This window comes from Salmo salar, chromosome ssa03, assembly GCF_905237065.1.
Source record: "Salmo salar chromosome ssa03, Ssal_v3.1, whole genome shotgun sequence".
NCBI classification, from domain to species: Eukaryota; Metazoa; Chordata; class Actinopteri; order Salmoniformes; family Salmonidae; genus Salmo; species Salmo salar.
Genome location: NC_059444.1, coordinates 77,676,051 through 77,692,729, shown reverse-complemented (window position 1 = coordinate 77,692,729; position 16,679 = coordinate 77,676,051). Strand labels below are relative to the sequence as shown.

Genomic DNA, 16,679 nt, shown 5'->3' with positions numbered 1-16,679 from the left:
TTTAGGGTGTAACCTTATATCTCTATCGGTGTAACCAAGCAAGGACCTTCGAGGACCTAAACAGCAGGAGGCGATAAGGAGCTCTGTTTCACTCTGCTGAGAAAGTAATACAGAGAGAAAAGAAGACATGTCGTCTGGTGGTCACGACTCTTAAAAAAAAAATCTGTCGAGACCTGACAAATTTGGATTGTTCTATTGATGCGGCAATGTTTATCAGGTAATGTAACATATTATCACGATGTCAGGGTAGAAGTGCATGGTCTGCAGTCTTAGATTTTGGGCAATAAATAACAATTTTAGGAGGCAACTGTCGGTCATCATTTAACTTAGCAGTTGTCAGCAGTGTCAGTCAGTCTGAGCGCTTTCCAGAAATCTTCGGCAATAACAAACTAGCTTGTTAGTGTTTTAATCAGATTCATTGTATATGTAGTGTTCTAATTTCAGTTTCAATGCACTATTTCAATCAAAGGAATCAGTTTGCGTCCTCAAAATTATTGCATTGTTTGAAAATTGTGTAATTGCCATAACAAGGGGGAAATGTAATTCCTACAGTATTATGTTGTGTGAACAGGAATGGCGTTATCTGGTCTTGAAATTGTACTAGACACTTGTGATGCTGCTATGAATTCCCTCACTAACCTTACTTCTTTTTTTATTTTGTATTATTGTATTTGCTATGGAGAGGCCAGTATATGAGAGGAGACTGTTGCCCCAGTGGACTGAAAATATTCTTGACAGGCAAGCTGGGGAAAAATAGACTGTAGCCAGCAGATTCGACCGGCTTGCTTAAAGCTGCTCTAGGGTTGGACAGCATTCCTGTGTCGATTTTAAAGGCTCTGCATGCTCAGTCAAACACAGCATTTACTCCGATGTGGCTCTGCAGAAGTCAAGGCATTCATACTTCTTGCAATTCGCAGAGCTGGCAAGGAAGGGAGTTTGTGTTTATACAGGATATACCGCCAACCAGTCATGTCAATGCAGAGCTATACGGAGTTGTTATACACATTATTGCAACGTTTTGGAGTCGAATGGCATTGCCGTGCGGAGCAGACCTGGGGGGATGAGAAATGCGTTGTACTCCGAATTGTCCCATTATCCCAACTGAGAAGATTGAATTACTGCTAGTTTTTCTGGAAAAGTGTCATTTTTGTCCTCATGCTAGATAGCAGAAGACATAGAAGCCATTTTGTTGTTCAATGCGCCATGCCATTCCATAATGGTTGCTGTGTCTACCTATAACTAGCATGACGTCAGTGTAACAGTTGGGATAATGGGACAATTCGTAGTACAACACATTTCTCATCCCTGGATTGAGGTATGTTTTCTGAGCCAGATCTCGCGCCAGGTCCACGGTTTCTTAATCTACACAGGAATGCTGTCTGACCCTAGTGCAGCTGTAAGAGAGTGGGTCAGATCTGCTGGGTAAAGAGACTGTAGCCTACAGTCTATCTGCCTCTTCCTCCCCTACAGGCTTGACTAAAGTGAAAGGATGGCCGAAATCATTGCTGTGAACATCTCGGCCACATCCGCCACCTTCTTCCTGCCCCCATCTCCTGTCCTTGAGGACTCTGGCTTTCCCCTGGCCTCGCTGGACAGTGAGGACTATGTGTTTGTAGAGGCCAGGCACCCCAACAAGGTCCTGGAGGGCCTGAACAGCCTGCGTCTCAACAATGCCTTCTGTGATGTGACACTGTGCTGTGGGGGGCAGGAGTTCCCCTGTCACCGCATCGTACTGGCTTCCTTTAGCTCCTACTTCCAGGTATGGACAGTGGTGTACGGTACAATACAACTTTATTAATCCCCACAGGGAGTGTTGAAGTTATCATTGGGACAAGAGTACAAAAAACATACATTGTCCAAGAGCAGACATAGAATGCATACACTACTTCTCCATACACTACAAGGGCAGCAGGTAGCCTAGTGGTTAAGAGCATTTGGCCAGTAACCGAAAGGTGACTGGTTTGAATCACCGAACCAACTAGGTGAAAAATCTGCCGATGTGCCCTTGAGCAAGGCATTTAACCCTAATTGCTCCTGTAAGTCGCTTTGGATAAGAGCGTCTACTAAACGACTAAAATGTATATGTAAATTAAATTGTGGGTAGATATTCGGGGGGACAAACAGTAGACGTTGGATCTGGGAGTCGTGCCCCAGAATTTTTGGGGAAATTTTAAAAGGCATTTCCTGCAATTGTGCACAGTTTGAAATTACTTTATAATGCCTCTCTTGAAGGGTATTTTGAAAACAGTACAAGTGGAAGGATAAGTCAGCACCATCATGAATTAAGGTATTTCAAGGCAAATATTAAGAAGACAAAAAAGATCAAGACTGAGTTTTATTATAATTGTGAATATTTACATATAAAAAGAAAGTTCCTGCAATTCTACAGTTTGACATGAATTTATGCCCTCTCTTGAGGGGTACTTTGAAAACGGTATAAGTGAAAGGATAAGTCACCATCAATGAAAGTATTTAAAATATTAATAATACACAAAAGAGGAAGACTGAGTACTATTATAATGATGATGCACATTCATATTTACATAGGATATCATCTACTAAATTGATCATACATTGACTATCAAGTTTTGTAGTTTTCATAGTTTACAGGTGGAGGTTGAGCTAAAACATATCTTGAACTCAGGACTGGCTGAATGCCTGTTAGAGGGAGAGTCGGGGGAGAGTCTTCATTGAAACTGTAAATTAGTAATATTTCACTTACTGGTACTGAAGCGGGAGGCGCGCGAATATATAGTGTGTCTGTATAGACAGCAGAGGAGGCTCAGTGCGTCCGAACGGGGCCCGACTAATGCATTGCAGTTTTATAAATGCTATTCTACACATTTTGTCATGAGGCTGAGAGAAAATGTTGCAGTTTTAAAGCAATTTTTTTGCAGTTCTACACATTTTCCATGGGGTAGAGAGAAACGTGCTGTTTTATAGCTCATCTCATGCTATTTGCCATGAGGATGAGAATTTTGCAGTTTTAAATCAAAATGTCCTGTTATTCTACAATCAACCTGTTCGGAATATTGGGGGAAGGGACATGTCCCTCTCATCCCCAGTGGCAATTTTGCGTATGATACACTAACACTTACCAACTCATACCGGACAGTCAGACTGTGCGTTAATATAAGTCGGTGGCCTCGAGCGTTGGACTTCCGTAGCCGACAAGGTAAAAAATACTGTCGCTGTGCCCTAGAGCACAGGCTCCTTGCCCCTGAGGCACTTAACCCTAATTGCTCCAGGGGAACTGTACAATGGTGACCCTGGTCGTGACCCCACTCCATGCGGGTGTCTCAGGGGGAGTTGGGATATGCAAATTACACACTTGTGTATAACAGGACAAATATAAGCACCCCCCCCCCCAATGATTATTCTAACTACTATACGACATAGATCCAGAGTGCAATACAGTGGTGCAACAGGGATGAGCAAGCTGACGGTGCCCCTGCTCCTGAACTATTCCATTTACTGAATGGATACAGTTTACTGATGACCGTGCATCTTTTATATTGTCACTCACTGCAGACCTGAAGTACTTAAATGTGGTCATTTGTTGTTGGCGCTTTTCCATTGGCAGGAGTCTGCTTCTCTCTTGTCCTAATGCTCTGCCCTCCCCAGGCCATGTTCTCCACAGACCTGATGGAGTCCAGACAGGAGCGGGTGGCCATCAACGGAGTGGAGTCCCAGATGATTGGCATGCTGGTCAGCTACGCCTACACGGCTGAGGTGGTCATCTCCAAGGCCAACGTGCAGGTGAGGTCGAACCGTTATCTTCCTGTCTCACTTTGTAGTCAGCTTCTGGTTTAGCATTGCAGTTGTTAAATTAAAGTTGAACTACACCAGAGTTGAAGTCAGTTTCATTCCTAGTTATAAGTACAGTAAATGGCGCTTCTCATTTCCTAAATAAATGTCCTGAGTTGACTTTCTTGAAATCAAATGTCATTGACCTGTGACCCCCAGGCCCTGCTGGCTGCGGCCAACCTCTTGGACGTGATGGCAGTGCGTGAAGCCTGCTGCCGCTTCATGGAGCGCCAGATGGATGAGATGAACTGTGTGGGCATCCACTGCTTCGCTGAGGCCCACTCCTGCAGGGAGCTGGAGAAACGCAGCATGGACTACATCCTCCAGCACTTCGGCAGTGTCTGCCAACAGGTGAAATAGGAAAGGAGGTCTGGGTTGTGTAGTCCAAACCTGGGGCGTCTCAATAGTTTCAAATGTATTTTTCACCTCTGTTCTCCTTCATCTGTGCTGCATTGAACACAATGATCCCAGAGAGCTATTTGGTTTCACCCGTGTTGTTTCTTCAGAACAGTGCAGATGATGGAGAGGACATTTCTCATGTCTCATTGTTTAGACATTCCCATTCTTTGTGTATGTGAGAAAGGGGAAGTGACATCATAGTCAACTGTCTTTTGTTCCCCTTGCTGGCCCCTTGCCAGCCCTGGATCATGTTCATTAGGCACCAAAAGGAAGAAACTAGACTTAAACAGGGAGGGACTACCTTGACTTGTTCCAATAAGAAATGCAATTTTTAGCTTTAAATTTCAAATTCTTTTGAACACTGCCCCCCCCCCCCCCCAGGAGGAGTTCCTCTCTCTGTGTGCAGACAAGCTGACGGAAATCATCGCCAGCGACCACCTGAACGTAGCCAAGGAGGAGACTGTGTTCGAGGCCACCATGCTGTGGCTGGACAAGAGCGCCACCCGCAGGCAGAGCTTTGAAAAGGTCAGCGTGGAAACACAACAGTCAATGCAGTGGTCTGTGTGTTGAGCAGTATCTAGGCAACAGATTGTGTCCAGCTCTGTGCTACGCCCCCCTCCCTACAGTTGACTGTGGTGTGTGGGGTTTTAAGCTCTGGAATCCCCAGTAGATCTGACAGTCTGAAACCCCAGCTGTCAGTCACTCAGCGTTAACTAAACGTTAGGGGTGTTAGAAATGTGTTATTCTTCAATAACACAAACTCCAAAGCAAATCAGGGGGAGAAAAATAGGTTTATTCAGAGAGGACAAATCAAGATGTTATGCTGGGAGTCAGATGTTCAGTCTCCCCTGTCCTCAGCTTTTCTCCACCGAACAAAGGAACAGGATGTCATTTATAACCCCCCACCCTAGCCTGGGGTTGACCAATCAGAAGTCCTTGCAGTACAACTTGGCAAATGGCCAAATAACCAGTATCCTGCTCCCGACTCAATGTACAGACCAATGAAAAGGTGGCACATGTAGCCCACGTCGCTCTGAGTTCAGGAGTGACATTCCACAGATGTTGCACTGAAAACCAACTCCTATTTACAATTCGTTATTGACCATTAGTAGTCTAGTACACTCGTCCTCTCATCCTTTGCGTTGTGTATTTATCTTCAAAATATTCTTATAGAGGTTAGAACCCCATTGTATGGTCCTATAGTAACCATGGGCCCTGGAAGGTGTCACCCTGACCTGGCACCAATCGAATTTAGAGCCTCTCAGATGTGAGTCGGTGTCATTTTGGATAGGTCAGGGGTCAGCGATCCTATCATGTTAAGTGGAAGTTGGAGGTATCAAGGTCACTCTGTAAAAATGGAATAGGACCTAACCATTAAATGAAAAGAGCTAAATTGAAGGTTAGGTCCTATGGCCTTGTTTTAATGTGTATATAAAACTGTAGAGGTCGGATGGAGATGCCTACCTGTGTCTGTGTCCAGTGAGTGCAGGTGTGTTTGTTTTCAGTGTATGTCGTCATTCTAACCCACGTCTCCCTGCAGGTCTTGGAGCACATCCGCCTGCCCCTGATCAGCCCGTACTACATCCACGATGTGATTGAGTCCCTGGAGGTGGTCCGGGAGTCCCAGCGCTGTCAGAGGCTCATCTCTGAGGCCAAGGACTACCTGCTGCTACAGGACCGACGAGGAGAGCTCTACTGCCCCCGAGCACGCCCACGTAGGTCCACAGGTAGGTACCACACGCATGGCTACATGCACATAAACACATTCCAAATACACCCTGTCACCCTGACAAACAGAAGGACTTGAACACACACATTTAACCTCCCACTTGCCAAACTCCTCCACACGCCTAGCGCTTTAATTAGCTTTCCGAAGCGCAAACCCTGGTATGCCTGGAGGATTGTTCTACCAACTGCCTCTAATACAATGACCAGCTCTCTGAAGGGACTAGTCTCTGTGGCTCCCCAGTCACATCCTTCTCTGCTGGCCTCTCTCTGTGACAGGGACAGCTGAGGTGATTGTGACGGTGGGGGGAGAGGATGATAAGGTGGTGCTGCGTAGCGTGGAGAGTTTTGACCCCCTTACCAGCCAGTGGAAGAGTCTGGCCTGCCTGCCCTTCGCTGTCAGTAAACACGGCCTGGTGGTTTCAGGTGAGGACCATTTGGTTTAGTTTGTATATTAACACTTAGTGATACTACTGTATGTTATAGATTGTTATAGGACCTTTGTTACATTTGACCTAATGCTTGAGAATGAGATGAAGAAAAGAGAAATGTCAGTTTCTCACAAAATAATTGTATTATTTTCTAATCTATTCCAATCTCCATGTTCTCTCCCCCAGGCTCCACTCTGTACCTGGCTGGAGGGGAGTTCCCTGATGGCTCGGCCAGCAGAGAGATGTGGCGCTATGACCCCTGCTTCGACTCCTGGCTGGAGATGGCCCCCATGAACGTAGCCCGCTCTGAGCTAGGTAGAAATCAGTCAATTCTAGCCATTTATTTATCCATTTTAACATACTGTCTGACATGTCAGCGTTAAAATTAGTTTTATTCCATAACACTGGTTAGGACAGCCGGGGACTTGACTTTTTTTTGTAACAGGTTAGGTCCCCGTCCATGACTTCTGTAATGGAATAAAACAATAGCCAATACAGTACATCATTTGTGACTGCTGGCAGACTTCTGATTGAAGATAGACTTCCATTGGATAACTCCTCTCTGTTTAAAGTTGAGCAGGCCGGATCTTCCATGAATATGTCCCCCTCCCTCCCCTCCAGGTTTGGTGATGCTGGATGGCTATGTGTTTGCGGTGGGGGGCTGGGAGGGCCGTTCCCGCCTGGACTCGGTCGAGTGTTACAACCCCCACACCAACACCTGGCAGTTCATGGAGTCGGTCAAGATGGCCGTCACCAGCCCTGCTGTGGTGGCACTGGATGGACTGCTCTATGTCACAGGTAGGGGAGATCATTGCTCACCCACTTCCAGAGAACTCTATGGCTGCGTTTACACAGGCAGCCCAATTCTGATATTTTTTTCATGAATTGGTCTTTTCTGATCAGCCCTGAAAAAGATCTGATGTGATTGGTCAAAAGACCTATTTGTGGGAAAAATATCAGAATTGGGATGACTGTATAAACGCAGGCAAAGTATTTACTGTGGACAGTCACAGCAACTCTATAGGTTCAGCTTGGTTTATATAATTTTTTTGAAATTGCTTTATATGCGGTAGTTTGAATTGTCTACAGGTCATCTTTAATATTGGATAGTAACTTATCGGTGTCCTCCTGGCTCCTAGGTGGTGCTGTTCTAGAGGATGGTGACGGCACAGACCTGGCCCAGGTGTACAACCCTAAAACGTCTGTATGGACTGAGGTGGCCCCCATGCAGATCGCTCGCTCCGGCTCTGCTGCCTGCACCCTGAAGGGGAAAATCTACGTCATAGGTATCAGGGATCAGTTTTGACTTTTAGATCACAATGAATACAGTTACATGGACATGGGGGACCTGATCCAAGATCAGCACACCTACTCTAAGATGCTTGATACATAGTGACTTTTCCCTGAACACGTGACCTGATCAGGAAAAAAGTAGTAAGGCCCTAGTTTGAAGCCAGAGGATATTTCCACATTGTCTGTGGAAAAATACATTAGGATTTTCTCCTGTATTCCATTCCTAGGTGGCTGGCATGCGTCCACAGAGAACACAGACAAGGTGGAGTGTTACGACCCCAAGAGTAACCAGTGGACCATGTGTGCCCATATGAGGGAGAGGCGCTACCGGCCCGGTGTGGCCGTGGTGGACGGCAAGATCTATGTGTTGGGTGGAGAGGAGGGCTGGGACAGGTAAAAGACAGCTCCATGTCTAATCATATTCAGCTTGATTGTATTTATTAGGCCACACCTGAGCAAAATGGTTTTCAACAGAAAATGAAAGCAAGCGTTTGTTATTGAACAAGTTGACGTATTCTCTCCCTATTTCAGTCCGTTTTCTCACGTTTGGTGCCTACTGAATACGACCCTTATTTGGCAGGTGCAAGGCCTATAAAATATATTTTTAAGGAGAATATGAAAAGTATCTGGGCTGCCTATGGCACCCTATTCATAGCACTACTTTTGATGAAATGGCACCTTTTATTCCATATGTAGTGCACTACTTTTGACCAGAGCCTACGCAACCTGTTCCATCTGTCCGCCAGGTACCACGACACCATCGAGCGGTACTGTGAGGAGACAGACAGCTGGGAGATCGTGGGGGAGATGCCCACCAGCCGGAGCTGGCTGAGCTGTGTCTCTCTGCAGCTGAGGAAGGACGCCCATGGGGGCAGCCGTCCCGGCACTGCCTCTGAGACCGAGTTCTCTGTGGACTGAGGGAAAGAGAGACTGATGGAGAACTCCAGACCATTCATTTGTATTGCTCCAGACTGCCACCTTTTGGAGAGCTCCGACTATGCATCTCTGCCAAACAGTCAACCTGACCCTGGCTGTTCAGGTGAACAGAAGTCACTCTGTGCCAGAGAGAATGCCAGAGGGCAGCTAACTACCTTAGTAGGGCTGCTATTCTGTCTCATCGTGAGTCTTGACCTTGCCAAGTCACTGCGCCTCAAGGCTTAACTCATGGAGGACAGTTGTGTGACTGCCTCAATGGCAAGCCTGACAAAAGTGGTCTTTATTTCACCATGAAAGCCTGTTCTTACTCAATGGCATGGTTCCATTCTGTTGCCATGGCAATATGTCACTGTGTCAATGGTAAAGGTATCATTTAGGATGGATGACCCTCGTCACCCACTTATGGAACCCTCTCGTAATGTTACGTAAACGTTTGGGGTCAGGCTGTTTCATTAGAACTGTCACCTTACAACGGTGTTTTCTCCACAACCATCGTACTGTATTTTTGTAATGTGACGTTTTGTATTTATTTGATGTTTCTTTAGTTGATGGCCCATTTTATTACAATTGGAAGATCATTATTTTTCCCATTTTATAAAAGATGCTCTTTATTGGCCAAAGAATCCATTGTGAACCAGTATGAGACAAATTGGTGAACAAAAGCCAAACATGTTTTGTCATGCAAGTTTAGGTCTGTTCACAATTGCCTTTTGACTGCCTGTTATATGGTTTAGGTTATATTTGTCTAATCGGTTTGCTTAGTAAATGTTGCTTTCCAGTAGTCATTTTAATTCTGTAAAAGTGGAAATGTGAATTTAATAAAAGCATATGGATGCCAATATGGTTATTACTGAATCTGACTATTCTGGGTGCATCTCAACCTAATCTTGTCCCCCCCCTATAGATGCCAGGATCTAAACCCATTTTACCAGGTCATGCATCCATCTGCCCATATAGGTTCCTTTGATTACAATGCTGAAACTTGAACAGGATCATTTTAACTGAGACAGGGTCTTCCATAATTACACAATCACTTACACAGTGACAATGTATTTAATCAAATTATAATTTAAAACCTATGTAGGAATGTTTCCCAAATGAAACACTACAAATACTGGAATGAACATGGCCACCTTTGACCACACCAAATGAAGGAAAACAGTCAACATAAGGAAAGCTAAGTATGATTCTATGCTTAGTTTGACATCCCGTATTCTCTTTATATATAATTGCCACATTTACAACAATGTTAAAAACAAGTTAAGCCATTTTTGTTCCAACGCTTCAGATATACCTATTCTGTCCCAACATTTCAAAATGGACACAGCCTTACAAAATAGAATCTTCTATACATGAGTCTGACAGAACATGAAACAAAGCAGGACAACATTAAATCATAGCCCGTCCCATCGTTAACCCTACAACCCCCATCCTGAGCTCTCTGCTCACACCAGCAGTCTCTCAATGGCCATCTGGGTAGACTGGATCTGGGGCTTGAGCTGCGAGCCCTCCTTGATGGTGACCGAAGTGGCAATGACTGGGCGTGAGACCCCGCAGGCGCGTCCCAGGGCCTGCTTGGAGCGCACAAACACATAGGGCACGTTCTTGTCCTCGCAGAGCAGTGGCAGGTGGAGGATGATCTCCAGGGGCTCTGCGTCTGCAGCCATCACGATGAACTCAGCAATACCGCGGTTAAGTGTTTTAGTGGCTGGGGGAGAGAGGGCGAGCAGAGGTTAGAGAGTGACAAATCAAGCTGTGAGGAGGTACTTTTCCAGAGGCATGTCGATTGTATTACTGGTCTGGATGAAATGCAGTCTTCCTCCGAACATGTTAGGAGCTAGACAGTAGCAAGTTAATGTGAAATGCCTTTTTTACAAACTCAAAACCCAACAATGCAATAAGTGTATTACTAGAAAAAAAATAAAGAACGAGATAAATATACAAAGTAAGCATACTATATACAGGAAATATTTAGAAAGTCAGTTCCAATACCATATTTACATGTGCAGGGATACTGGAGTGATGGAGGTAGCTATATATAGGTGTAAGGTGACTAGGCGATGGGATATAAGTTAAGAGCAGCAGCAGCTTGCATGTGAGTGGGTGTGCAGGTCTGTACAGTCAGTATAAATGCATGTGCATATTATGTGCAAACGACCAAATGGAGTGAGTGTGTTGGAGTGACAGTGTGTGTGCTTAGCGAGTGCATATACTGATATCAGGCCAATAAAGATACAAGGTAAACTCGGTCCGTGTAGCTATTTTGTTAACTATTTATCAGTTGTTTTGCTTGGGGATAGAAGCTGTTCAAGAGCCTGTTGGTGTCAGACTTGATGCACCGGTACCTCTTGCCATATGGCAGCTGAGAAAATAGTCTATGGCTTGGGTGGTTGGGGTCTTTGACGATTTTCCGGGCCATCTTTTCACACCGCCTGATATAGAGGTCCTGGATGGAAGGGAGCTCTGCCCCCGTAATGTAATGGGCTGTCCGCAGAACCCTCTGTAGCGCCATGCGATCGAGGGCGGTGCTACTGCCATACCAAGCAGTGATGCAGCCAGTCAACATGCTCTCAATGGTACAGCTGTAGAACAGTTTTACCCTCCTGAGGGGACGAGGCACTGTCGCGCCTTCTTCACGACAGATTCTTCGCGCCTGCTTTTCGACCATTTTAAGTCTTTAGTGATTTGGACACGAGGAACTTGAAGCCATCTACCTGCTCCACTGCCGCCCCATTGATGTAGTCCACAATCAGCTCCTTGGTCTTGCTGACATTAAAGGAGAGGTTGTTGCTCCGGCACCACACTGTCATGTCACTGACCTCCTCCCTGTAGGCTGACTCATCGTCGCTGGTGATCAGGCCAACCACTGTTGTGTCGTCAGCAAACTTAATAATGGTATTGGAGTCGTGGGTGGCCACACAGTCGTGGGTGAACAGGGAATACAGGAGGAGACTAAGCACGGGCCCCTGTGTTAAGGTTCAGCGTGGTGGAGGTAAATGTTGTTTACCCTCACCACCTGTGGTTGGCCCGTCAGAAAGTCCAGGATCCAGGTGCAGAGGGAGGTGTTCACACCTAGAGTCTTAAGCTTGGTGATGAGCGTGGAGGGAATAATGGTGTTGAACACTGAGCTGTAGTCAATGAATAGCATTCTCACATAGGTATTCCTCTTATCTAGGTGGGTGAGGGCAGTGTGGAGAGCAATTGAGATTGCGTCATCTATGGATCTGTTGGGGGTGTATACAAATTGCAGTGGGTCTACGGTGGCTGGGATGGTGGAGTTAATGTGTGCCATAACCAGCCTCTCAATGCACTTCATGATTACAGAAGTGAGTGCTACAGGGCGGTAGTCATTGTGGCATGAAGGGTTCTTAGGAACAGGAATGATGGTGGTCATCTTAAAACATGTGGGGATTACAGACTGGGACATGGAGAGGTTGAAAATGACTGAATATGCCTGCCAGCTGTTTTGCGCATGCTGAGAACACACCCTGGAATACCAGCAGGCCCGCGGCCTTGCGGGTGTTGACCTGATTAAAGACGAGATCCCCCCAGTCCTCTGGGTCGGTGACGACCCTCAAACCCGGCTCGATATTGTCGTCGTCAATGCGTGCATAAAATGCATAGAGTTCGTCACCTTGTTGGAGTAAACATCTTGTGCGTTTCCAACCCTGCAACCAAAACAATGTAGTTCCACTACAGATAGGTTTGTCTCACCTTCATTGGCCCCTTTGCGGAGCTGCTTGTAATTGGCAGCTTGCTGCACAAGGTCCAGGATGGTTTTGCTCAGTGTGGCATCAGCCAGAGGGTAGGCCTTGGGGTTGACTTCTGCATCAGCCTAATAAGGTTAAATATATTGTGGTTAGAATTAATATGGGGACCAGGCCACACATATCAACACAGCGTGGACAGCCGCTGGGGGGGGGGGGGGCTCTTTTTATCGGTCTTTTGACAGATCCACTCAAAGGACAGGTCAATAGCGACCACTGGCGGTTGTCCAGAGTGCATAGCTAACGTTAGCTAGTTACTACAGTGAATGTTGTAAACACATATCTCGGTCACAGTCGCCACACATACATTTTTGCTACTCTTTTAGGAATAATAATATCTAATCTGTACAAATCAGACAATTACTTTCATGGAATCAATAATGCAAGTTAGTTTAGAAGTCCCCAATATATCCATGTATCTTAAACATCGAGGAAACACGTGGTAACGTTACAATACCACGCTGATGAGGCGTGGTGCTGCCAGACATTTCATAAACTCTACAATAAGACAGCTAGTCGGTTGGTCGCTACACCCGCAATAGCATCTGCTAAATGTATGTGACCAATACATTTGATTTGAACAACAGATAGCTAGCTACCTTGCTAACTAACTTAGCTAGCACAGGCATACTTCGATTATTCTGAGCTCACCATTTCTTCAATTTTCCAGTGATTAAGATGTTAAATCCCTCTGTCCTCTCGGCGTGTGCTTCACAGAGGACAGAAATAACCTGTTGAAAGACGTATTAAAAATGTGCAAAGTGAATCCACAGATAGAACGACGAGACAGATATTTCACCGAATGTTTAAATGTGAAGCATCCGCTTGGAGTTTCCACTCACTAACAAATATGGTAGTAAGAGGAAGCCCACTGGCCGGCGGTGGGATAAAATGGAACTTGACGTATTTTGGCAGACATTCTACACATTTTCTCATAGATTAAACATTTAATCTCAATACAGTTTTCTGTTCCCAAAAGTAAAGTATGTTACGAAGAGAGTGGTGTAAGTTTTGTAGACTTTACCCTTTGCCAAAGTAAAACAAAATTGCGTTGTTTAGAAGGAGCATAAAGGCGAATTGAGTTATTGCACACTCGCATTTCATAGAGTAGGTGTTGCCTAAGGGAAATATGTAAATACTGCTAGAACTCGCCAATAGGATCTCGCTAGCTCGTGCTTGGCTCTGCCCACCTCCTTGCTTGTTCTGCCCACTATGACTCATGTGTTTCTATTTGAAACGACGAGCTGTGGTCTATCCTGGTTTAGTTATAAAAGTCTTTGGGGAGTCTGTGTAGCCAACGAGTTTTCTGCTGCTGCTTCTTCTTATTCTACTACTATGATATCATGGTGGTCCGCAAACAAACGTTTAAAGTGCATACCGCCACCTACTGTGCTGAAATGTACGATCAACCATGATCTGCCCAGTTCTGTGCTACCATGAAAATAACTTTCAAAACCAAATAAATCAGTACTAACTACTACCACACCCTCCCCCCAAAACCCTCCCCATGTCAAAAACTATTTCAACAGTAACATCTGTTACTCCCAATATCTATTTTGCCGTCTCCACAATAACCTTCAACCTTGCATTTCTGCTTTCCACAACCAGAGTCGTATTGATAACCTTTCCAATAAAAGCTATGAAGTCAACTTTATTCATTATCAGTGTCCTTTGACACTGCACATTCATGAGCGCAAGATTTCTGAACAGGCCTTGAAACAATGCCAGGCCCATCAGAAGCACCAGCCCCTACAGTAGGTCCTACAGTTGGTCCACTTACTACAGGAACATCCATGGAAGCTCCATCAGTCCACACTGCAGTTCTACCAATCTGTCTTATAGCCTATACATATGATACATCATGACTGATCCTCTATCTCTGAGCCTCTCTAGCCTCTCTTTGCACCTGGCATCCACCAAATGCTGCACTGTGTTCTCCCCACAATTATAATGCTTAACCTTCACATTCCTTCCACATTCACCGTAATCATGTTCAAATCAAACTTTATTTGTCACGTGTAGACCTTACTGTGAAATGCTCACTTACAAGCCCTTAACCAACAGTGCAGTTCAAAAAAGAGTTAAGAAAATATTTGCCAAATAAACTAGAGTAAAAAATAATAAAAAAGTAACCCAATAAAATGACAGTAACAAGGCTATATAGAGGGGGTACCGGTTCCCGAGTCAATGTACTGGGGTACAGGTTAGTTGAGGTAATTTGTACATGGAGGTAGGGGTGAAGTGACTATGCATAGATAATAAACGGCGAGTAGCAGCAGTGTAAAAAAACAAATGGGGGGGTGTCAATGTAAATAATCCGGTGACCATTTGATTAATTGTTCAGCAGTTTTATGGTTTGGGGGGTAAAAGCTGTTAAAGAGCCTCTTGGACCTACACTTGGCGCTCCGGTACTGCTTGCCATGCGGTAGCAGAGAAAACAGTCTATGACTTGGGTGACTGGAGTCTTTGACAATTTTTTGTGCTTTCCTCTGACACCGCCTAGTATATAGGCCCTGGATGGCGGGAAGCTTGGCCCCAGTGATGTACCGGGCAGTAAGCACTACCCTCTGTAGCGCCTTACGGTCAGATGTTCACTTCAACACTTGGCACATCTTTTCTTTCCTTTACATTGAGGCGCTACATGTCCCATTCTTTGGCATTGAAAACATTGTAATGCATATGGGACAAATTCTCTAACATTGAAACTAAGAAATCCTATCTGTAGCTTTCTCTGCAAAACTTTCTCAAACCTCAGCAGCACTGATAAGCTTTCGCTTGTTTGACCCTCTTTCCTACTGATCAACATTTTGGCTTTAATCACTCTGCTTCCCTTCACATCTGTGGACCAGTGGAGGATGCTGAAGGGAGGATGGCTCATAATAATGGTTGGAACGGAGGGAATGGAATGGCATCAAACACATGGAAATAATGTGTTTGAAATATTTGATTAATTCCACTTATTCTGCTCCAGCCATTACCACGAGCCTATCCTCCCCAATTAAGGTGGCACTAATCTCATGTCCATAGCGGACATATATATTGGGACCCCAGTGATGACTCCCCTCAACCTAGAATAAGCACCAGGGACATGGCTTTTAATCTTCTTCCCATTAAGCTTTTCCATTTGCAGAATCTTCCCTTGCTGAGCCTGGCTACCACAAAATATTAGCAATGTACCGTTTCCAATTAACCGGGCTGACTTAACTTCACCTATCTCTTTCTCCACGGCATTAGTTATGTGCCGATTGTCTATGGTGGAAGCTACCGGCGACCCGGGAGGAGGAACTTTAATCGCGCAGTAGAAATAGTATTCTATCGAGATACGAAACTCTCAGCTGTAATGAATTTAGGGATAGTGCACATTCTGAACATAGTTTTTTTTTAAGTCAGTGAGAATCCGCATACCTCAAATTTCAAAATCCAACAGCTAATGGCTGCAAGACACCAAGACTTGCATTAGCTCCCTTATAATGCCTAGGCTTTTAGGAAAGAATACCAGTCTTGTATTGCGCAGATGGGTTCAAATCCATTTGCAGTCAGTCTCACTTGTGTGAGTAACCTTGCATGAGACCTGAAGACTTGCGCTAGTTCCCCAAGCTAATGCATAGGCTTTAGCTCAGTGGGCTAAGACAGTCTTGTGGTGGGTTTGATGACAAGCCCAGTTGATCACACCAGACCTGCCCTCTCTCTTCAGCTCAGCTGTTTCTCCTTCAGTCACCACAACTGTTTTGTTTTATTGTAGTGTATTTAACACATACCCTTATGGCAAAAGTTCCAATATGAAAATGCATTACAGTCGACTCAGCCTGTCCATACAACTTCTGAATCTGATCCATGTTAATCTTGTTAAAGGGGCAGTCTGCAGTTGCTACTTCCATTTTGCACTTATAAATGAATGGTATATACCCTAACTATCGTACCCAATGATGTCATTAGTCATACCTCATCAGAACCCAAAATATTAGCTTGTATTATTCCAATGGTTGTAAACAAGGTTAATGTAAACAAACACTGTATCAGTGGAGGCTGGTGGAAGGAGCTATAGGATGATGGAATGGAGCAGCAGTGTAAAAATTCACCATCCATGATATCCAAATTAAAGTTGTAACCATGGTTTGAGGCTATACAATGCAGAGGAGGCTGGTGGGAGGAGTGGGCTCATTATAATGGCTGGAATGGAATACTGTAACGTATTAAACACATGGAAACCACATGTTTTACTCCGTGCCATTGATTCCATCTATTACAATGAGCCCGCTCCTCCCACCAGCCTCCTCTGCATTGTATAGCCTCAAACCATGGTTACAACTTTAATTTGGAT

At 44.9% G+C, this 16,679-nt stretch overlaps 2 protein-coding genes across 4 annotated transcripts; one reads left to right on the top strand and one right to left on the bottom strand.

Annotated features, from left to right (window-relative positions):
• On the top strand, positions 1-9,430 carry si:ch211-256e16.3 (kelch-like protein 20). Of its 2 annotated transcripts, XM_014194096.2 has the most exons (12): positions 1-217; positions 1,471-1,759; positions 3,625-3,759; positions 3,967-4,158; positions 4,588-4,731; positions 5,747-5,933; positions 6,211-6,357; positions 6,549-6,677; positions 6,984-7,160; positions 7,502-7,648; positions 7,883-8,048; positions 8,402-9,430. In XM_014194096.2, exons 2-12 carry the CDS (start codon positions 1,490-1,492, stop codon positions 8,571-8,573), a joined length of 1,866 nt encoding a protein of 621 aa, XP_014049571.1. In that variant the 5' UTR covers positions 1-217; positions 1,471-1,489; the 3' UTR covers positions 8,574-9,430. The 2 variants fall into 2 exon arrangements, with proteins under 2 accessions (XP_014049571.1, XP_045571458.1); XM_045715502.1 differs by lacking the exon at positions 4,588-4,731.
• A 175-nt stretch (positions 9,431-9,605) lies between these two features.
• LOC106601742 (NHP2-like protein 1) lies at positions 9,606-13,474 on the bottom strand. Of its 2 annotated transcripts, XM_014194098.2 has the most exons (4): positions 13,383-13,474; positions 13,010-13,089; positions 12,306-12,426; positions 9,606-10,299 (listed from the first exon to the last, which is right to left on the bottom strand). In XM_014194098.2, exons 2-4 carry the CDS (start codon positions 13,010-13,012, stop codon positions 10,037-10,039), a joined length of 387 nt encoding a protein of 128 aa, XP_014049573.2. In that variant the 5' UTR covers positions 13,013-13,089; positions 13,383-13,474; the 3' UTR covers positions 9,606-10,036. The 2 variants fall into 2 exon arrangements, with proteins under 2 accessions (XP_014049573.2, XP_014049572.2); XM_014194097.2 differs by lacking the exon at positions 13,383-13,474 and having other exon boundaries at positions 13,010-13,294.
• Between the last annotated feature and the right edge of the window lie 3,205 nt (positions 13,475-16,679).

Coding starts and splice junctions, on each gene's coding strand:
- si:ch211-256e16.3 (XM_014194096.2), top strand. CDS start 1,490: ATGGCCGAAATCATTGCTGTGAACATCTCGGCCACATCCGCCACCTTC. Junction 3,760..3,966: donor TCTCCAAGGCCAACGTGCAG/GTGAGGTCGAAC, acceptor TGTGACCCCCAG/GCCCTGCTGGCTGCGGCCAA. Junction 7,649..7,882: donor GGGGAAAATCTACGTCATAG/GTATCAGGGATC, acceptor TTCCATTCCTAG/GTGGCTGGCATGCGTCCACA.
- LOC106601742 (XM_014194098.2), bottom strand. Junction 10,300..12,305: donor CCGCAAAGGGGCCAATGAAG/GTGAGACAAACC, acceptor TCTCTCCCCCAG/CCACTAAAACACTTAACCGC.